Source organism: Corapipo altera, unplaced genomic scaffold (assembly GCF_003945725.1).
Source record: "Corapipo altera isolate COAL_440 unplaced genomic scaffold, ASM394572v1 169, whole genome shotgun sequence".
Lineage (NCBI taxonomy): Eukaryota > Metazoa > Chordata > Aves > Passeriformes > Pipridae > Corapipo > Corapipo altera.
The window spans coordinates 2780399-2803043 of record NW_020884946.1 but is presented as its reverse complement, the minus strand read 5'-3'; the positions used below and the strand labels follow the sequence as shown (position 1 = coordinate 2803043).

Here is a 22645-nt window from a genome sequence, read left to right as displayed (position 1 = left end):
CACAGCAATTAGCATACCTTGCATGAAATATTCAGCAACCTAAAAATATGGAGCTTCATACAATCATGGAATACCAGAATGATTTAGGTTGGAATGGGGACCTTAAAGATCATGTTTTTCCACCCCCTGCCATGGGCAGGGACACCTTCCACTAGACTAGGTTGCTCCAGCCTGGCCTTGGATACTTCCAGGGCTCCAGGGGCAGCCACAGCTCCTCTGGGCAACCTGTGCCAGGGCCTCACCACCCTCCCAGCCAGGAATTCCTTCCCAATATCCCAAATGGCAGTGGGAAGCCATTCCCCTTTCCAGGGAACAGGGGACTTGCAAGAAGTACGAGGAACTCTGAGGTCACTTCACGGCAGGGAAACACTGGAGGCAGGAGCATCCCCTTCCCGCTGGGACCTGCTCCGAGCACTCACCCTGAACTGGCCGCCGTTCCCATCATCCAGCTCCAGGATGTATCCTTCCACCTGCACCGTGGACAAGGGAGGCTGCTTCCAGGACAGGGTGGCACTGTTGTTGTGGGTGCAGCACTCCTCCAGCTGCAGGATCGGCGGGGCCGGCACTGGGGAGGAAACTAAACCCAAATCAGTGGAACCCTGGCTGCTGGCACCACACGGGGGGAGGAGGAGGAGGATGCATTTACTGGGATGCACTTACTGCCTGGCTGTGAAGGCAGCACTAGGGGTGTTAACTGTGGTCTGGAGGGTGTGAGGTGGAAAGGAAGCAGAAAGGACTCTGAATTCTTCCACCTCACAGCCTGCTGAAGCTGAGGTTTCCCTGGAGCTTCTCTGATTTATTCGTGTTTTCTAATTAATTTGGGGGAATTTTGGCAGCACAGCAATACAGCTGATATAGAGAAGCCAATCCCAAACCTGAGACACTCTCCCAAAGCTCCACAGAGCCCTAAGCCTGGACTTATCTACAGGCCAGCAGCAAGTGGTGCTCTGCTTTTCCATTAAATAAATTCACTGTAACAAAAAGGAGAGGACCTGAAGCTGAGGGGCTGAGTACCCCCTATGGCTCCCATCAGCTACACAGGGGACAGAAAAGACTCCCAGGTTTTTTCCTGCTGTATTTGGGAATCTCCACATCTGTCATGCAGCCCTGTCTCTGACCCCACGCTCTGAAAAGCATGGAAGGGTGACAGCATGACAGGGAAGGGAGATGCCCACTGACACATCTCCTCTCAACAGAGCTGCTCGTCCACCATCCTCATCCTCACTGCCCAAAGGGACAAGAGACAACAGAGAATCCAGACAAGATGCAGAGGAGCCATGGATGCCTGGGAGAAAAAAGATGGACTTGCTGGCAAAGGCTCAGCTTTCCCCCTCCTGGTGACTCCTCCACCACCCTCAGGAACTGCCAGGCTACCTGTTCCTCACCCTTCATCAGGACCTCAGGTGTTGCCCTCCCTCCCCCGGTGCTGCAACACAGATTTGGGATCCAAACCCCACCTTCTGCTAGTCCAAAAAAACCAACAACTTATTTCCACGGCGAGGGTGAGCTGAGAGGAGGAGGGAGATGATGAGAGGAGGGTGGGCGGCTAAACCAGCAGCAGATTTGCTCTTATTAATTAAAAATAACCCTCTGGGCTAAATTGCAGGAAGGGAGGGCTAATGTAATATAGCAACCCAGCCCTCCCTTGGCTTGCTACCACAAAATATCACTGACATTTCAAATTAACAGCCGGGCTAACGATGAGCAACCATGAGCAGCCACGGCCCCTCCTCACTGCTGCAAAGGCCAGCAGGGCCACGACCTGAAGATGCTCATTACTGTGACAGAGGAGCCCTGTGGTCATCAGCCTTCCTCTCCCTGACCACTGAGACACGCTGGGGTGTGCAAACAGTTCCCAAGCCAGGAATTCCAGCCATGATGGGAACGAAGAGCTGGGGCAGACCCGCAGCTGGTGGCCCTTTCCCTGTGCAACTCATCCGCACCAGCTGAAGGTACAGCCCATGTTCAATGTCCTCCTGAGCTTCCCTGTGTGCCCACAGCCCTTTTTACACCTTTTCCAGCTTCTCTGGGCTTGCTAAATCCCAAATTGCTCACAGGTTGCAGCAGCTCTTGGTGGTACAGGTGAGTGAGCACAGAGGGAACGGAGAATGGGGAGGAAATTTAAACCGAAAGGAAGGTCCAAACCCACAGCGAGGAGAGGGGAGGGAGAGGAATCCCCAAGCTGAGTGATGTGGCTCTGTGTGCTTGGAGGGACATCTGATCCATGCCAGATGCTGCTCAGCACTGAGTGAGTGTGGGTATGTGAGCAGAGCTTTGGGAACAGCTTTGTGCTGCTCCCAAGATACAGGTTCCAACCTGCAGAGCACTTTCTATTGCACTTTTTAATGCATTAATAACTTTCTAATGCACTGTGACTGCTTTCCCAGGCAAAGCCAAGCTCCAGGCACCCTAGTCTGGCAGACAGGTGCCCAGGGATCTGAGACAGGGAGGCATGGTGGAATGGGTGTAACTCTGGGTCTGGGGTGCCCACCCTTGCTGGGAGAAGGTGAGAAACTCTCCTCTCCTGCCCCTTCTCTGTGAGGAGCTGCATGGAATAGGAAGACATGGGCTTTTGAAAGGCATTGGAAATATCCTTACCTTTCATCTGGACAAAGTCCAGCTGGTGGATGGACTGGAGCAGAGGGGCATTGTCGAGGTTCAGGTCAAAGTCTGTGGTCATGCGGGGGGTGAGTGTCCCCTTTCCCCACTGGTCCTCGGTCAGGTGCACTCTCCTGATGAGAGCATCGGAGATCTGGGGACAAGAAACACCCTCAGCCACCATGGATCACTGGGATGTGTGCTGTGCCGTGCCCCTGCCCTGCTCTCCTCTCTCCCTCTGCCTCCCAAAGGCTGGGATGTCACACGTGGTTTCCAGCATCGCCCTTCCCTGCAGGCTCAGTCGGCAGAGGGAACCCAGGGGTTCTGGGGATTATTTAAAGGCAGGGCCTGGTGCCAAAGGGACCAGCCCAGGAATGAGCAGTGGGATGCAGTTCCCAAGGGCTGTTATGTTGGTCTCCCAATGGAGAGCCACGAAGCAGCACGTTCTGATCCCTGCTCCAGAGAGACACCACCCACCACCTCCCGCTAAATCCCAAATTTATCCCCAAACCTTCTGTCCCTCCAGTGAGGGTAAGAAACGTCCCTACCCTGTTCCTGCTGCGAACCTGGAGGTGATGAGAGGCTGGCCCTTGATTTTATGGCTGGAAAAGCCAGGACACCCTCTTACCCTTGGCTCTGCACCACCTTTCCTGCTCACCAACCTGCAGGAACCCGCTGGGATCGTTCTCCTTGATGACCTCCAGGCAATATTCCATCAGGCCCGTGGTCTGGCGCAGCTTCACCGTGCAGTGGGAGATCTGGTCCCGCACCACCTGCGAGGGGACAGGGAGAGCAGGGTGGGGCTCAGCTCTCCTTGGGGTTTTGGGAGATGGGGAGCCAAAGGGCTTCGGTGCTGTGCGGGCACAGGGATGGGGTCAGGGCATGTGAAGGGAGACAGAGACTCAGGGGAACAGAAAACGGCAGAACTGGCCAAGACTCTGAATTCCAGATCTTTGAAAACCTGGTGAACAACAGAAAATCCCGGAATGGTTTGGGTTGGAAGGGACCTTAAGGACCATCTTGTCCACTCCCCTTCTTGGGCAGGGACACCTTCTACTCTCCCAGGTTCCTCCAAGGCCCATCCAACCAGGCCTTGGACACTTCCACGGATGGGGAGTCCACAATCTCTCTGGGCAACCCATTCCAACAAGCCTTGTTTAGCTCAAAATTATTAACCCACCTGACTATTCAAAGCAGTAGGACAGTTCCATGCCCTGTCTTTAATTAAGACAGCTTCCAAATGATAGCTTATGAGATTCCTGCAGAGAAAATGCCCACTTCCATAGACACACAGGAGCCCTATCCATCCTTGGCACAGAGCTGGGTTGTGGGGTTGGCTCTGAGGCAGCTGCACTCAACATCCCTGGGTAAGGACCCTGGTAATTTGGTATTTCCAAGAGGAATGAACACACCACCTCCCCCAGCTGCAGTTCTAAGGATCTGTTTGAGATGCCCATGCTGTAGAACTGCCTCTTTTTCTCCACCTCAGAGGCAGAGAAGTGCCAGGGAGAGGAGATAAATAAATCCTGCTGGCCTTTGGCTGGGCTCTGCCTTTGGCACACGGAGCTCTGCCTGGGGTTGCCCAGGTTGCACACTAAGGCACATCTTCTTGCAGCCACGGCTGGTTCCCCAAGGGATCACATTCCAGCATCCCAGCAGAGGAGCACAAGTGTGTTTAGTGGTGCCTGAGGGCTCTGCTGATGTTCCCAGAAGCACAGCAGGCAGGAAAGGGTTCAGGCTGCCAGTTGGATACCACAAGGGTGTATTTGAAGGTTGGCTGGTCCTTCATGTTGAATTCCACACCCGGTGTCAGGAGCATTTCTGCCACTGGAGATTGGCAGAGCAGCTCAGGAAGAGGAATTTGATGCTCAGAGGGACATGCTCATGACAGATAATTCCTTTTTTTTCCCCTGGAAGAGCTTTAAAGCTGTGTAAAGTCCTCCACTGGCACTGAACGAAGCCGTGCAGCTCAACGGAGCACAGATATTCGGGGTGTCACAGGGAAGGCGAGCTTTGCATCAGCATCTGCAGCTGGGAAAAGCTGCAGTGGTCAGGGATGAAGAGAGCACAGTGCCCATGTGCCCACTGCTCCATGGGCACAGGAGCAGCTCCTCCTGCGAGCATCCCTACAGCATCCCTGTCTGAGGGATGGGGAGGTGGAATGAAGCACGTGTCAGCCTCCTGCAGTGAATGAACCTGGGCTTTGAGGGGGGAGACGACACCTGCAGGCCAATCAATCCCATCACGTGTTGTTTAATTACAATTTAATCACCTCTGCTCAATCACTGAGCAGGAAGAAAAGAATTGCCAGCCTTGCAATTTAGAATCACAGAATCATTCAGGTTGGAAAAACTCTCTGAGATCGAGTCCAACCATTCCCCCAGCACTGCCAGGGTCACCACTGACCCATGTTCCCAAGTGCCACATCCACAGGGCTTTGAAATCCTTCCAGGGATGGGGACTCCACCACTGCCCTGGGCAGCTGTGCCAGGGCTGGACAACCCCTTCCATGAAGAAATTTCCCCTAATACCCAATCTAAACCTCCCCTGGTGCAGTCTGAAGCTGTTTCTTCTCGTCCTGTGGCTTCTACCTGGGGAGACTTGAGACAACACATCTTCTCCTGTGAAATGCCACGGAATAGTCTCTGAGATGGTTCCAGATTTTTAGGGAGTAGCCACTCCTTGCTGCTTGCAGCAGCCTGGTGTTGCCAGGCTGTGGCAGAGGGAGGCTGGAGCAAGCCCAGGCTATGGGGAGGGTGCAGGCTGGACAAGGCAGCAGAGGGAGCTCCCATATTGCTCCTCTGGACCAAGGGGATGTGTGGAGGCTTGTGGAGATGCTGGATCGCTCTGAGATGGAGCACACACTGCTTCTGGCATCAAATGCTGTCAGCAGAGGGAAGAGTTCATTCAGTGCCAGTTCCTAACACTTGAGTGCACTGGAATGGCTCTGCTGTGGCGATTCCTAGAATCCCAGAATGGTTTGGGTTGGAAGGGACTTTAAGGCCCATCTCATTCCAACCCCTGCCATGGGCAGGGACAACTTCCACTAGCCCAGGTGCTCCAAGCCCCGTCTAACCTGGCCTTGGACACTTCCAGGGATCCAGGGGCAGCCACAGCTTCTCTGGGCAACCTGTGCCAGGGCCTCCCCACCCTCACAGCCAGGAATTCCTTCCCAATATCCCATCTAACCCTGCCCTCTGGTGGTGGGAAGTCATTTCCCCTCATCCTGTCCCTCCAGGCCCCTTGTCAAAGTCCTTCTCCAGGTCTCTTGGAGCCCCTTAGGTCCTGTAAGGATGAAACAGAGCCAACAGCTGCTCCTGGAGATCTGACTCCCACACTGACCTTCTGGAAAGCGTGGGCAAGCCCTTGGATTTCCTTTCTCAGTGGGGATGCTCAGTCCTTCGGGGCGGGATCCAGAAGGTGCAGTGGGGGTGCAAAGCAGCCCTTTGCCTTCCTTTGATCTCTCCTGCTCCCAGAGAGGGGCTGGGGGCTGTCCTACCCTTGGCAGGGCTGTTGGCTGTGTGGATGTTGGGTCTCTGAGCTGCAGACCACGGTGTAACAAATGAGTGTGAGGTAAGACCAGCCTGTGGGGTCCAACCTCACAGTCAGAGCATATCCTGACTGGACTGATGAGCCAGAGCAAGGTTTGTCAGCCCCTGCCTGCTGGGCTGCAGATGGGCACAGCGAGGATCCCACCCAGAATGCCCAGAAAAGCCACCTCCTTCCTTCATGCAAGACCCCCCCTCTGGGGGAAACGCACGTGCCACTGGGAAGACAACAAAGATGGGATTGGTGAAACAATCTTCTTAAGTTCTTTGCGGCTTAAATCTCTGTCTGGTTTGCCCGGGATAATGAATTTGTGAGCCTCTCCCTGCCAGGGTCGATGTTTTCCAAGTATTACCAGCAGAATTGCCATCTGCTCCCTCCAGCCAGGCAGGAGCCTCTAAGAAACAGCATTTGCTTGGTGAAGATATAAGGAAAAGCTTTTTTTTTTTTTTCCATAAAGGTGGTCAAAAACCAGAAGAGAGAGGCTGTGGAGCCTCCAGCCTTGGAAACACTCAAAATCCAAGGAGAAGCAGCCCAGGGCAGCCTGGCTGAGGTGCACCCAAAGCTGTGGCTGCAGCTCTGTCCCAGCCCACACCTTTAGCCCTTCCATAACTCTGTGATCCCTCAGGGATCCAGCAAAATCCACCTGGAGAACCAGAGCATGAAACAGCAGTTTGGCTGCAGCATCTCCACAGCGGAAAACCAAGAGTGGAAATCCACGTTCCCTTCACCAGAACCAGTTTTCAAGGAAAGGAGAGGGATCTTTGGTTGGGATCTAGTGGGGCTTCGTGGCTTTACAGCTTGCAAGAGAAACTGGACAAAGACAGGAACAGAGAGACTCCATTAATCACTGTGATTAGTAAAATTAAAGGTTTGAGAAATAAGACAAATATCTCCCACACCTTTGAAGGCCTGGTCTAAACCCAGAGGGGCCAGTGAAGCTGAAAAGTTTTCCAAATGGCCTCAAGCATCCTGTGGTCCTCCTCCTGCATGAGGGGTGTCCACTCCCTGGGAGCTCCCTGTTACCCCAGTAATGAAGAGTATGTCGATGAAGAGAGCTGGAAGTGCAATCTGGAAGTTCCTCAGGCCTTGGACTCGTGCAAGAGGCTGTGCTGGGCTGAGGGGCAGCCTCAGGAGACCTTGAAGGGCTTGTAGTATCCACCAGATTGCCAGGAAAACCTGGCACATCTCCATGGTTTTTGAACTCTTCCAGGGATGGTGACTCCACACTGCCCTGGGCAGCATGTTCTAGGGCTGGACAACCTCTTCCATGAAGAAATTTTCCCTGATATCCAATTTAACCTTCCCTGGTGCAACTTGAGTCCATTTCCTCCTGTTATCCGGGAGGAGATTGACCCCCCACTTGGCTCCAACCTCCTCCCAGGTGGTTGTAGGGAGCCTGGTTCTTCCATGGCTCAGCTGCTGAGGAGATTTGGGAAGCTCCATGCATTCTGTTTGGGGTCATTTCTACCAAATACTACTTTTTTCCCCTTTAGGTGCCAAATGAGGCAACAGCCAGAACCTGGCTGCTAATTACAGCCTATAAAAAGGATTTTTGTGTGCACTCACAGCAGTTCACTACGACCTTAAAATAGGACATTTATTTCAAGAGCTTTTCTTCCCTGTAAGGTGACATTAACTATAATTTACATTTTAATACAGCTCCTAGAAGGCAATAACACCAGCACTCATTCCCACTCAAATGTCTCCCTCGTCTTCCTCCTCTTTTCAGTGCTTGGGTAGATAGCAGGTTTTCAAGGCACTCAACATTCCCAGAGCCTGGGATGAGTCCTGCTGGGAATGTCACAGGGAGGACATGGAGTCTCCTCACCCTGGGCACACCATGGGCAGGGACAGTCACCTGCAGGGTCGTGGGGACGGAGGGGTGGTGTTACAGGTGCTGTTGTGGAAAAATCCCAGCTGGAAAACCCACCAGGACAGACCCTGAATCCCACAGCCACATATCCTCTAAACAGAGCTTTTCCAGGTGGATGTTTCCATGGTGACTTGCTGTTGGGAGAGGAGGCTCAGGCTGGAGCTGGGAAAGGCAGAGCTGCTGCGTCACCACCACCAGTGACCTAATCCAACAGGAGATACCGAGTTCCCTTGGAAAATCCTGACTGTAACCCCTAAAGAAGGGTCATGGGCCAGCATTTCATCTCTGGAGATCCAGTGCTATGGACAGGAGCCCCTGGTGAGTGTTTCCTAGGTATTTAGCTCTCCTGGGAAATGTGACAACTCCTGTTGGCCTGCACGGGCTCTGCAGCCAAAGCAATGAGATGAAATCATGGAGCAAAGGCATCCTATGGCCTGAAGGCCAGAAAAAGACTGGAATGACACACCACACTGCTGAGAGCTTAAGGAGGTGCCCACAGAGCTCAGTCCTTGTGTGCTGTGGGCTGAGGAGAGATTTTTTCCTGGGACAACAGCACAGGGAAGCCTCTGTCCCCTGCACAAACCTGCCCAAGCTGTAAAGGCATCATCCCTTGGGGAAAACCACACTGTTCCTTTGAAAACCAGAGCCAGCTATGAGGAGGACAGACAAGGAGGTGTGTCCCAGAGTGGAGCAGGCACCTGGCCCCAATGCTCCTCCAGATGTCACTTTTTAAAGCCCTGGTTCTCAATCCCAAATCCAAGTGTAGCGGCGGGTTGGAGACAGGCAGGGAAATGTCCCTTCCAAGTTCGTGTCCTCACAGACCTCTCTGGAGTAATTAGTGCTGGCCCACAGGCAAGCCTGGACTGGTGCCTGGCTCCATGGAATATGTGTCAGGACAAAGTAGGTCAGTCCCGAAGCCAAGCCGACCCCAACTCCGGGCGCCACAGGAACGGGAACTTGGGCTCAGCGGGGAGAGGCACCAGTGGCCCTGTGCCAGCGGGCAGGATCTGCCCCCCTGGGCCTCTCCTCCTCCCTCACACGGTGCCACACCATGCCAGGATGGCCAACGTCCCACTGGGAAGGAGCAGCAGCCCATGGAGATGCCAGCTGCAGCCAGGACACTGCGGCTCCACGCTGGCTGCTGGAGCAACTCCTTTGGATCTGAAGGGGTGGCACAGCCAAGTCTCACTGGTCACTCCATCTGCTCATCTCCTCAGCTGACGTGCACTGGGGACAGGGTAGTGGCAAGTGGACACACAGGCCAGGCTCAGATGCTCTGGGCTGGTCCCTTATGGGAAGGGGTGAAGCTCTCAGCGCAAATCAGTGGCCAAAATTGCCCTGTGCTGATGTGAACACGACCTAGGACAAGCCCCAGGGTCCTGCAGGAGGACCCACCATGGGTTACAATTCCACATAATGCAGGAAGAGATGGCACTGAGCAGCACACGCTGCTGCAGGTGGGGCAGGTGGAGGTGGGGAGGTGGCTCCTCTGCTGCAGGGTTAACCCTGCTCACAGTCCTCCCTGACACACTGGAAGCATTCCTGCTCCATCTACAACACTTATGGAATCAAAGAATACCCTGAGTTAGAAGGAACTCACAAGGATCATCCAGTCCAAGCCCTGGCTCTGCTCAGGACACCCCAACAATTCCACACTCTCCCTGAGAGCATTGTCCAAACTCTCCTGGAGCCCTGAGAGCCTTGGGGCAGTGACCACTGCCCTGGGGAGCCAGTTCAGTGCCTGACGACCCTCTGAGTGAAAAACCTTTTCCTGAGATCCAACCTAAACCTCCTCTGATTCAGTTTCATGTAATTTCCTTTAATCATGAGAACTTCCAGTGCTCCAGAGCCTCTGAGCAAGAGCTGTGGGCTTTGTTATCCCCCTCAGCCTCGGGTAGCTGGGGGGAGATGTCCTGTTGGGAAGCAGCTGCTCCAGGCACAATGCTGCCCCCCTTTCATGTCTGCCTGCATCCCCTGACCCTTGGAGTGAGGCCAGCTCAGCCTGTGTCCAGCTGGAGCTGCAGGTGCTGCCTTTGTCCAGGGGGTTCCTTGGAGGGGGCAAAGGGGACTGTGGTGATGATCTGGGCAGCCCCTTCCCCAGAGGGAAACAAAAAGGTACCCACACGACTAAGACTCTCCTGCACCCCCTATCCCATCTGCAGCCTGTGAGAGCAGGTAAGACCCTCTCCATCCCTGTCCCCAGGTCAGAGGGGAAGGATGTGCGTTTACCAGGGATGTGTGTCCCAGCCTGATGATTCCAGAGCCACAGGAGGCCAATCTCAGTGTGCAAGACTCCAGCTGGCACCAGGTGGGTCAGGGCTGCAAGATATCCCCCCCCATACAAGCCTAAAAGCACAGCAGCACCACTGTGTTTATCACTCACCCCTTCCCATCCCTGCAAGGATTAAATTTAAGGTTAAAAATCTGCCCAACAATCCATGGGCTGCAGAGCAGAGGGAGCAGCTTTGGGATTTTAAACATCTGCTGCTGGGGTGCTACTGGTAACTTAGGAAAAAAATTCTTCCCTGTGTGGGTGGGGAGGCCCTGGCACAGGGCCCTGCCCAGAGAAGCTGTGGCTGCCCCTGGATCCCTGGAAATGTTCCAGGTCAGGTTGGACGAGGCTTGGAGCAACCTGGGCTAGTGGAAGGTGTCTCTGCCCATGGCAACGGGGTGGAAAAAGATGATGTTTAAGGTTCCCTCCAACCCAAACCACTCCCTGATTCTAACTGGATGGAGGCTCATGTACCACATCTGCCAGAGCACACAGAGCCCTTCCTGCCCTTCCTGCAGCACGTGGGGAGCTCCATCCTTCACGAAGGGAGGCTCGAGGGCTGATTTAAAGGCCCAGTCTGACATCCAGGGGCTGTTCCTTCTTTTAAGGACCAGGCCCTGGCTGATGACAAATCCCAGCCGACAAGGAGGGTGGGTGGGGGTGGGATGGAGGTGGGAGCAAGCAGTAGGATGCAGATCCCTTCCTCTGGCCAAAAAGTGAAAGGCCCCCGTGGGTTGTGCTGAGCAGGGAAATTGCTTTGTGCTGCCCGGCTTTGTGAGAGTTTAATTAACCATGCCCTGAAGGGGATGAGGGAAAGGGAGCCCACCAGGCAGTGGGGGTCCCCTCTGTGCCATGGCTGCTTGGGGTTGTGCTTTGTTGGTGGGCAGTGAGCACTGACAGTGGGCTTGGTCCCACAAAGCTCCTTTTGTCTGTCTCCCCATGGAAGTGCCCTCGTGTTGCCCATCATTGGCAGGCACGTAGGACTGGTGGTCTTCTCCCTCATTTTAGGCAGGTCCAAGAATCCCTCTGGGAGCCTCCTGGGTGGCCCATAGCAAGGCTGGGAGGGGGGGTGCAAGTGGAGCCAGAGAAGAGACACAGAAATTTCTACACAGAACACTGAAATGACCTCGGAAAAGGGATCCTGGAATCACAAATGTTGGTCCAGCTGAGACACCATCGGTGATGACCAGGGTGCAACTACCTTGTCCAACAGATACTGGGCACGGCTACACCTGTTCCACTGCCCCCAGCTGAGACTGGGCCCTCTGCTTCCCTTCTCAGCCCCAAATCAGCTGGGAAGACGTGGTGTGGTGACTGCAGGAACGACACAAACCACGGGCCCATTTTCACAGCTCATGCTGAGAGCTGCATCTCTGCTCCCCCAACACCATCAATCTCACTGCAGTCACCACCCTGAGGTGCTCACCAAGCACATAAAACAGAGTAAATCCTGCTCCTGCCTGGTGACAAAAGTGGCATCTCACGACTCCAAGTGCCCCAGAACTTCAGCTGAAGCCAGCAGAAGTTACAGACACTCAGCATCCTGCAGGATCATTCTAGCAGCTTGGAAGCAACATGGGACACGAACAAGGTTGTTTTCCAGCCTGTGGATGCTGTACATATGGGTCTGCTAACCTAATGACTAGTAACTGGCCCAGTGATGGAACAATTCAGTGGGAACTACCTGGAGGAAGCAGCACTTTGCTGAGGGACACACTGCGAGTGGGTTGGGCATCTGCAGCAAGACGGAATTCAGCTCATGTGAAAAAAAGAGTGGCTTCCTAGTGACCTCCCCGCTCCTCCCCAACAAACAGCATCCTAGTCCTCATTCCCATCTGCTGCCAGCCCTGCAAGAAGCTCTCTGACCACCTGAGCTCACCTTCAGCTTGTGTTCGTGCTCCTTGTTGACCCGGGACAGCAGCTGGGCTTTCCTTCTGTTGAGGGCGTCGATGAGGGCGTCACACTGGGCCACCAGGCAGGCCTCGAACTCCACACTGTTCTCCTGCAGGGCAGAGGGAGAGTCACAGCCCGGGAACGCCCCCAGTTCAGCTGGGAAACCGGATTTTCCCTTTTAATGATGCCACACGGATCATTTTTGTACGTGCAGCTACACCACTGCAACCCAGCAATCCACAGCGTTGGCATGTGGGGTGCTTATGCCCTTGGGTCGTGGAAAATGTGCTAGTGGCAGGTGAGGAACAGGTTTGGTCCATCCTGACACATCCTTGGATGGCAGATATGGGAAGGGGTGGGCTCTCTGCTGCTCCTCTCAAGACCGGCAGCTTTGGGAAGAGCAGCTTTGGGGACGGCTCAGGGGGGGTCATATGAAAAGTCAAGTGTGGGGCCCTTTGGGAGAACACCCAGCAAACCAAGCCAGGGGATGGGACACAGGGTCGCAGAGAGCAGCTCATCCTGGTGGGAAGGGGCCGTTCCTCAGCCAGGAAACACCGTACCTGGATTTGCTGCACCATGTTCCGGAGCTGGACCAGGAACTCTTTTGCTTCCTTGGCTCTGTCTGACAAACCGTTCAAGGCCTGGGAAAGCTGGCTCTGCAGGGGGAAGAAAGAGCAAGGTCATTTCCATGTCCAGGACTCATCCATCACCCTGGATGAGTGGGAGGTTTGGGCTGGGAATGGGCTGCAGCCCAGCACTGCCTTCAGCATCCCACTGAGGTGTCCATCTGCCTCTGCTGCCCCGAGTGTAAGGACAGGAAAAGGAGGATTAGCCATCATCATGGATACCCTGGCTTTGGGAAGTTGATATTCAGTGTCCACCTCTTCCACAGGCTTCCCTGGGTGATCAGGGACTAGCCACATCCATCTATCCTGGGTCTTAAAGTGAGGCAGCTGCTCCCTCCCCTGGATCTGTGCTCTCCAGGGAGCCAGACACCAAAAATCCTGTAGGATCTGCCCCATGTCTGCTGAGGATGATCAGCAGAAGGGCACAGGCCAGGCCACCCAAATCAGACTGAAAATCTCCCAGAAGTGAAGGTAAAGCAGGGTCCTCCACTGCCAAGCAAAATCCTGAGTGCTCCTTCTTCCTCCGGATACAGGGGTGGGAGTGCACCCACCCAGCCTGGGCTGAGCAGCAGAGCATGGTAATAATAACCATCATCATGTTAATCAAATGCCTTTTCATTTTCGAGGCATTTTCTGAACATTAACTCAGGAATCTTCCCCCTTTGCCAGCAGGAGTCATTATCTCAAGAGCCCGGCAAATCACCCGCCACAATTCACCTCTGGGAGAGATTTTGCCTCTTTTATGGGCTGCAAATTGCCTGCAAACACCCCGTGGAGTTTGAGGGGTGAGCTTTCTTTGTGGTAGACACAGAAGGGAGCCCAGAAGGTGCCTGGTGTCCCCAAATCCCTAAAAAACCCCTAATGGACCGTCAGGGATGTTGGTACTGGGCTGGCATGGGCTGGCACCTGTGTGGTGGTGCTGTTGGTGGTGCTGTGCTTCCCTGGATGGCAGCGTGGGAGAGGGAGGAGGTGGGATGGGAGAGAAGGACTGTGGGTGTCTGCTGAGGTGGTGCTGGGCTGAAATCAAGAACAAAAAGCAGAATTGCTATTGAAGAGAGGCCGTAGCAAACAAATGGCAACCATTTAATGGCCCAGAAAATGACCTCACTGCTGCTTCCCCAGGAGATGTTAATCCAACCCAAGTGACTCCTGCATTTCCTTTGTAATTTATCGGTGCCTGAGTCCTTAGGATGTGGAGCTAATCAGTGAACGCATCTCTAATAAAAATGGGATTGCTAAGCCAGCTCAGCAGGTCTCCTCATCCCTCCTCCCTCCTCCTCCAGCTGGAGGAGAGCCGAGGTCAGAGCCTGAATCCACAGGGACAACCCAGCCCTGCCCCTGCAAAACCCCCATCACCCTCCACAGCCCGTGCACAGCTCCAGCCCTCCTGGATTTAGGGAGATGCCTTAAGCCCAGCTCAGCAAAGGTGTTTTGCTGAGAGCTGCAGGGCCCTGGTCTCCAATAATACACAGAATTAATGGAAAAAAATCAGCAGGGGTCGGTTATGTTTACAAGCTCCTCATTAAAACTGCAGCATGTTGGGTTTTGTTTTTTTTTTTCCCTTTTAAGTTTTTAAAAGGCTTTTTTTTAATCCATTAACATACATTTCAGAAGGGGTATCTTTATATCAACATAATTCTTCGAGGCTTTCCTGACGGGAAAGCTTTTTAAATGTGGTCTTAAAATTTAACAAGAGCTCTGGGATGCCAGTGGGCATTGCCCATGGGCAGCTCCTTCATCCTGGGCACACCCAGACTCAGAGCACAATGCACATGGCACAGCTGGAAGGGACCCACAAGGATCATCCAGTCCAACACCTGGCCCTGCCCAGGACATCCCAACAATCCCACCCTGTCCCTCAGAGCGTTGTCCAAACACCCCTGGAGCTCTGGCAGCCCCGGGCAGCCTGTTCAGTGCCCAGCCACCCTCTGGGGGAAGAACCTTTTCCTAATTTCCAATTAAATGTTCCAGTGGACTCACCCCTCTGACGCCTACCAGTGCTTCCAGGAGCAGGCATTGCATCACTGCCCCTGGACCATGTGCCACACAACTGGGATCTGGCAAACCTTCTTGGGATAAATTTTGCCTCCACCTAATCTGACCTATTTGTGGTGTGCACTTGCCAGTTCCTGTGGATGGGTGGCCACAGGCTCCTCACTGGAGCTCTACAGAGTGGCTTTTCATCAGGATGTTCTGACACCCAGGATGGGTGGGTTCCCATCATTCCAAGCCTCTCCTGGAGCAGAGACACATTCCTGGACACATCCCCTTTGAAACAAACACCTGCCCAGCTCATGGCAAGAGTCACCCTGCTGGAGACAGGGAGGGGGGGGGCTGTGATCCATCATTAGCCCATTAACCAAGGCTAATTAATGCCATGTGCCAACGGAGCATGGGAATGTGCATGGATTCATGGATTCATTCAGGGCAGTGACAATGTGATTCATAATGACAGTGTGATTCATAACTGTGTGCCACAGGAAGACAAAGTCCTTCTGGCTGCTGTTATCATGTTAATAAAGTCAGAGGCTGTGGGGAAGAATTAATTCCACGGGTACCTTCCGTGATCCCTGGAGCAAACCCAGGCTTTAGTGCTGTCACCCCAGAGAAGGATTTAATCACCAGACTCACATAGTATCACAGGTTTCCTTCAAGTGTGTGACCTACATGGAGGGAGCAGGAAGGGGAGACTCAAGAGGAGTCACAGAATCCCAGAATGGTTTGGGTTGGAAGGGACAATAAAGCCCATCCCAGCATGGTTTGGGTTGGAAGGGACAATAAAGCCCATCTCATTCCAACCCCTGCCATGGGCAGGGACACCTTCCACTAGCCCAGGTTGCTCCAACCTGGCTTTGAACACTTCCAGGGATCCAGGGGCAGCCACAGCTTCTCTGGGCAACCAGAGGGGCTCACCACCCTCTCAGCCAACAATTCCTTCCCAATATCCCATCTAACCCTGCCTTCTGTCAGTCTGAAGCCATTCCCCCTTGTCCTGTCACTCCAGGCCCTTGTCTGAAGTCCCTCTCTAGCTCTCTGGGAGTCCCTTTACACACTGGAGCCCCCCACATGGGACTAGGGGGTCTGAAGGACCTCAAGCCTTGTCTCCTCCTTTGCCAGATCACAGGAAAGAAGAGCTGCTGATATTTCTGGCACATGCTGGAAGATTTCCCCTCCCTGCAAAAAGCCAGATCGTTGCACTTTGCATCTCCACGTGAAAGCAAAAAGCTTTGGGGCTTTCTGGGGTCAGGAACCCCGCTCTGGGGACACTGCCCTGGGGATCATCCAGCATGCAGTGGGCCAGGCAGCTCCCGTGCACTGAGTCCAACCCTCAGCAAGCACAGGCAGGGGAATTAATGAGTGTGAAATGAAGAAAAATCCCATTTAGCGGCGCCTTAAAATCAAGGGAATTTGTTCTTTGCGGAAAGCTGGCCCCTTTTTCAATGCTCTTGTTCCAAGGCTGTAAGAAGAGACCTCTGTGATTCACATTAGCATTAATGGGAGCTAAGCATTTAAATCTCTGTCCCCAGAGCACTTAGGAGAGAATCTGTCCCCTCTTTGTGCTCGCTAATAGCTCCATAACCCTCCTCCTTCCCAGGCACGGCTGACAAAGGGATTTCTGTCACTCTCTGATTCTTCCTTGTCCCAGTGCATGGATGAGCACAGTCGGTGCAGAAGGCTGAGGGCTCTGCAGGGCTAAGCACGCTCCAAGAAACAGAGAAAAGCGTCATTTTAACTCTGCGCGGTCGGGTCTGGTCTGGTTCTCCTCCTGTATAACTCAGCTGCCAGCCATGGAGCTCCTCCAGGTTCACCTTGAGGCGAGGAGGGAGTTGGGTTTGTTATTTTAGGAGGGGTGTTTAGCAGTGGGTGTTGGATTGGTGGAGCTGGCTCTGTGTGACATCTGGAACACTGAGAAAAGCCTCAGGTTCTCCAGTGTTGGCCACCACCAAGGGTGAGGAACAGTTGGTGTCGTTTCAAACCCCAGCTCACTTGCAGGCTCTGGTTTAGCTTGGAAAAGCCTTCCAAGATCATGGAGTCCAACCACTCCCCCAGCCCTGCCAAGGCCACCACTGACCTGTGTCCCCAAGTGCCACATCCACATGGCTTTTAAATCCCTCTGGGGATGGGGACTCCACCACTGCCTTGGGCAGCTGTGCCAGGGCTGGACAACCCTTTCCATGAACAATTTTCCCCAATATCCAACCCAAACCTCCCCTGGTGTAACTTGAGGCTGTTCCCTCTCCTCCTGTCCCTTGTTCCCTGGGAGCGGAGCCCGACCCCCCCCCAGCTCCCCCCTCCTGTCAGGGGGTTGCAGAGCCAGAAGGTCCCCCTTGAGCCTCCTTTTCTCCAGGCTGAGCCCCCTGAGCTCCCTCAGCTGCTCCTGCTGCTCCAGACCCTTCCTCAGCCCTGTTCCCTTCCCTGGACACGCTCCAGATCCTCCATGTCATGAGAAGCCCAGAACTAACCCAAGCATTAGAGGTACCTCCACAATGCCCTGCACAGAGGACAGGCACTGCCCTGGTCCTGTTGGACACACTACTGCTGATCCAAGCAGGATGCCCTTGGCCTTCTTGCCCACCTGGGCACGCCCTGGGTTCATGTTCAGCCGGCTCTCAGCAAACACCAAACTCACCAAAACCGATCCCAAAAGAGCTCTTGGCATTACACCTGCTCTGACACCCCAAGTGTTGCAACCAGCCCCTGTTTCTTCTCTCCTTCCAACCAAATCATCTCCCAGCCAGTTCCTCCACTGGAGCTTCCATACAGAGGCAAAACAGGAATAAGCCATGGTAGGAGAAGGTGCTGTTCCCAGCTGCTCTGCTCGTGCCCTCGAAAGGATGAGGAGCTGTCACAGATGCTGGAGTTGAACTCATGTGCTTCTTTCTTTTAATTAAAGCACGGGACCTGCAGCCTTTGAATCTCGAGGCCAGTTCAGTGTACTTGATGCCTGACTAATTAGAATGGGATGTTTAATTAAAACTTGCATTCAGTCAGGAAGCTGATGAAGCTAAACTGCTGCTAATTGGCTTTTGGCTCCAGTCACGAGGGCCTGACTTTTGGACTCAATGCTGCCTATGGAAAGAAACCAGGAGCTGCAGCCTGGGCTAAACCTGCCCCTCAAGACTCGAGGAGTCACAGTGTTATGTCCTGGGATCCTGAAGGGGCTTGGTCCTTGAACACTTCCAGGAATGGGGCAGCCACAGTTTCTCCGGGCAACCTGTTGCTGGGGCCTCACCACCCTCACAGCCAACAATTCCTTTCCAATATCCCATCTAACCCTCTTGTCAGTGGGAAGCCATTTCCCCTTGTCCTGTCCCTCCAGGCCCTTGTCCAAAGAGATCCCTCCCTGGCTCTCTTGTCCAAGGCCAGGTTGGATGGGGCTTGGAGCAACCTGGTCTAGTGGAAGGTGTCCCTGCCCACGGTACTGAGATGGAATGAGATGGTCTTGAAAGTCCCTTCCAACCCAAACCATTCCATGATTCTTTGATTCCACGATCTTAGCTGCAAATATCTGAGACTGAGCCAAAGCAGGCAACAGGAACAGGACGTGGATTGAAATTACCCCCTTTCCAACACTGCACCGTTCTGCTGCTGAGCATCAGACACAGCTCCGGCTCAGGTTTTCCTGGTTTCCCACAAGAAGGATGTGCTCTGAGCCTGACAGAAAGCTGCAAATAGAGCAACAGATGGAAGAGCCTATGCCTGTCATCAGCAGGACACACACACACACACACAGAGCCAGGTTTGTGAGCACAGCCCCCATGTGCAAACTGCAGGATAGGAAGGAACCTTTAGGAATGGATCACCCCACTTCCCTGCTGCATTCCATGGGGGCCTTGGTTCTCCTCCTTCAGTGCAGTTATGCCAGGGAAACTGGGGTATGCAGGAGGAAGATGAAATGCAAACTATTTGCATGGAGCAGCCCCTGGGAGAGGAGGTCCTTGGGGCTGGATGCTCCTGCTGCCTCTGCCACGGCCCTGAGAGCAGCTGGGATCTGCCAAGCAGATGATCCTCCACAGGATCTGCATCTCTAGGCCAGGCATCTGCAGAGAGGATTATCTCTGGGGCAATATTATTGACATCAGAATTAATTCCAGGGCATGTGGAGTGGCCCCTGGGTCTCTGGAAGCGGCAGAGATGCCTTTACACTGCTGCTGTTAGTCCTAGGACCTGGTGGATCCTCCTGGGGCAAGGATGCAGCCCTTTGCCATGGCAGTGCTGGGAAAACCCCAGGCAGAACCTGAGGAGGGAGGACACCCCTAGATGGGGACACCTCTGTGGTGGTGACAGCCAGGTGCAGCTCCCCAAGGATCCCCAGCCCTGGATGGAGTTACAGCCTTTCCAGTGCAGACAGAGGGATGTGGTGGGTTTGGGATGTCCAGAGGACCATGGGATGTGCAGAGCACCCAGCCCTCACCCCTCTGCAGTGCTGAGGGCACCCACAGCCAGCACCAGGTGCTGAGGGTGCTCAGCACCCCTGGGCACACAGACTGTGTTTTGTGCACAGGGAATTTTCCTCCTGCAGTCTCCTCCTGCCTCTCATCTCCCACCCTTTCCCCCCATCCCTGTGCAGCAACACAGCAGACACACACTCCCAAAAAGCTGGCACAGGCAAGACTCACTCCAGAAGGGACTGTGGACCAAGCCAGGATGGAGGCAGCAGGGAATTCAGCTGGGAAAAAACCTTCCATCCCCTCTGGAGCCCCCCCTGAGCTGAGGGAGGTGATGCAGTGGAGTTTACCCTATGCCAAGTCCCAAATCCAAAGTGCTGCCTGCCAGCTGGTAGGATTCTGTTAAAGCCACTTATTTTTTTGATAGCCTTGGAAACAGGACAGCAAAGAGCAGAAATCACTGCCAGTCCCTTGGAGTTTGGAGGCTTTACTAGCTCAGCCCAGGTGGTTTTTATTTATTCTCACCCACCCCGAGTTACTGTTTATCCAGGAAATCTTGCACATGGATGCACATCCTGTAGTAAGGAGCTACTGCAGGGCTATGGGTGTTTGGTTGGATTTGGGGAGAGCTGGGCATGGCTGGGACCCCAAGGGCAGCCCATGGAACATCCCTGTGAAGGGGAGAGAGCTCAGGTCAGGAGCTGTGGACACCTTGTCCCACAGGAGCCTGGATGTCACCAGGATGCCTGGCCTGACCAAGCCTGTGTCTGCCCCATTCCTGGGCCCAAGCCCCGTTGTTTGTGGGATTTCTTGCTTCCTTGGGATCCCCATCCCACCACATCATTCCTCTGAGCTCCCTGGGAGGTGGTGATGGCAAGAACCAGCCTGGAGATGAAGTCTCAGCCCCGATGTGCCTTCACTTGGGTGCACAGATGGCCTCGACCACTGGCTTTGTTCACACAGACACAGGGGCAGTGTATTCCCCCAGCAGGCAGAGCTGATTCAAAAGCTCCAGCCTGGAAATAAAACAAGGATATATTCTTTTCAAGCATGACCTTACTAAAACCCTTTCACTGCCTCCCATGTGGTCGCAGGATTCCCTGGCCCCGGGCAGGCCGGTGCTCTGCCTCCTCCCAGCCTGGCTGGATTTATTGTGTGTTTGATTTCCCCTGGTCACAGTGACATCCTGCAGCAGTGGCAATGTCTGTCAGTCCATCTGTACCAGCACAGTGACATTCCCAGTCCCACCTGGCTGCCCAAAGCCCCTTGCCCTGCACACGTGGCAGAATGGGATGGGGGTCAACACCCTGACCAGCCCCAGGTTTTGGGGGGGGGTCCTCCCTGAAAGGAGACTTTTAATGTTTTAAAAATGACCTGCTGTGACTTGGTTGCCAAGCCCTGCACATCAACCAGCACTGGAGACGCTACTGGAAGCAAGAGACTCAGGGTAAGGACACCAATTATTCCCTTGGCGGGGATTTTAACGCGCGGAATAGTTATGTCAGAATTGTGAAAGAACAACTCCGGCCTCCAGACCCCCTGCCAGGAGCCACATGGATGACAGCCTGGTTGGGATGCCTGGGAGGCTGCAGGGGCAGGTCACATGCTGCTGCTTCCACGTTGAAATGGAACAGAAAAGTGTTTTGTTCCTGCTGTGAATCCTTGTGTTCACTTGAACCTGCCATCCCCCGGTTCCCAGACCGGCTGTGGCCAGGACAGCTGGTGCTCTGCAGCCTGAAAGGATTTCTCAGCAGGATGTGGGAGAAGCCTGTATGAGGAAGGCACAGGCCTGAACCCCCAAATTCCAGCATCCTTGCTCTTTAACCCCACTTCTTCCAAGGGCAACCAACCAGGAATGGAAAACTCTTCAGCTGACAGGGCTGCCAAGTGGCCTGTGAGATAACAGACTTCCAAAAATATGGGGACACCAGATGAAGTTATTAAACTTCACTGGAGCTGCAGTGACCTTCTATATCTAAAGCACTGCTGTGGGATCAGTCTTGGTTTAGCTTATCTGCCTTGGAAAAGGATAGATATGATTCTTTGCAACCTGACGAATCACTGAGGTTGGAAAAGACCTCCAAGATCATCAAATCCAACCTTCCAAGTTGGCTGAAGCTGAAAAAGGCCAGTTTTGCCCACAGGGACGCTCCTGGGGGTTGACACCCCCCCCCACTGTGGGTCAATTCATGTGTGGCAACTTGCTTGGCTGCCCCTAGTACTTGGACTAAAAAAAAGCAGGAGGCATGGAATGTCCTGGGCTGCTCCTGACTGTGAGGATGTGTTGAAGATGCTCTGTCCTTGCTTTGATACAGGATATAGTCCTTGTTTTGATTTTTAGGGAGAAGAAACGCAAGCACCCTTTGATATTTTCCAATTAATTCCTAATTTGCTTCATAAACACTCAACAACAACTCATCTAAGCTCTTCCCTGGCAAAACCTAAACACACATCCCTTTGAAATCACAGGCAGAACTGCTGAATCTATTTTAGAGATGCTGGGAAAAACACAACAAAGGGCTGCTGCCTGTCCACAGGTACACAGGGGGGCAAACAAGGTAAGGGGGAGAAACTAAAAAAGTCCAAATATTACGGATTGGTTGGTGCAGATCTGTGGAGTGGGTTGATGCTGAGGTTCACTCTCCACATTTCAGGACAATTTGGACTCTCCCTCACCTGGTCCTGCTCCAGGTGTGTTCCTGGGGTGCACCTTCCAGGCTGTGTCCCTGAGAGGTCCTGCTGCAGCTCTGCACAGAGACATCAGGGTGGAAATGCAGGCTGAGAATTCCAAATCCATGCTGGAGCTGCTGTTTTCCTGCACTGAGCCATTCCCACATCCTGGTCTGGGTGGCAGTGTCCCCTGGAGTCTTGTAACTGAGATGACACTGATTGAGTCTGGCTTTTTTGGGATATGAGCCCTGCCAAGGAGGCCCTCAACTCTGCTAGTGGCTGGTTCATGCAAGCAGGAGTGGAATAAATCCCTCCCAGTCATTCCCTGTGGGATAGCTCAGGGCAGGGCAGGCAGCAAGAACTCAGCTCCCAGCTCCAAAGCTGACAGCCAGCCAAGATCCAAATGGGATCCTCAGGACACATCTCCTTCCCTCTGGAGCCCTCACAGGGAACCTTGAGGTCTGAGGGGGGAATCAGGACAGGCTGGATCGTGTATTCATGGATGTGACTGACATCACTGCTCCACGGTGCTGTGGAGGGAGATCCCAGGAACCAAGGGGGCAACACAGGGCTGGGATTCATCCCCAGCTTCTCTGGGCAACCTGTGCCAGGGCCTCACCACCCTCACAGCCAACAATTCCTTCCCAATATCCCATCTAACCCTGCCCTCTGGCAGTGGGAAGCCATTCCCTGTGTCCTGTCCCTCCATCCCTTGTCCCCAGTCCCTCTCCAGCTCTTCTGGAGCCCCTTTAGGCCCTGCAAGGGGCTCTCAGGT

General features: G+C 53.8%; 1 protein-coding gene across 8 annotated transcripts in view; it reads right to left on the bottom strand.

Moving 5' to 3' along the window:
* The window catches only part of TRIM9 (tripartite motif containing 9), a 63874-nt gene that overhangs the window by 15757 nt on the left and 25472 nt on the right, over positions 1–22645 (bottom strand). For 6 of the 8 annotated variants that reach the window (XM_027662533.1, XM_027662536.1, XM_027662537.1 and 3 more), the window contains exons 2-6: positions 12746–12841; positions 12172–12294; positions 3261–3371; positions 2599–2752; positions 420–577 (exon numbers count right to left, since the gene is read on the bottom strand). In XM_027662533.1, coding sequence (XP_027518334.1) covers positions 420–577; positions 2599–2752; positions 3261–3371; positions 12172–12294; positions 12746–12841 — 642 coding nt within the window. The remainder of the gene's footprint in view (positions 1–419; positions 578–2598; positions 2753–3260; positions 3372–12171; positions 12295–12745; positions 12842–22645) is intronic. The other 2 variants (XM_027662534.1, XM_027662540.1) reach the window with 1 other exon arrangement.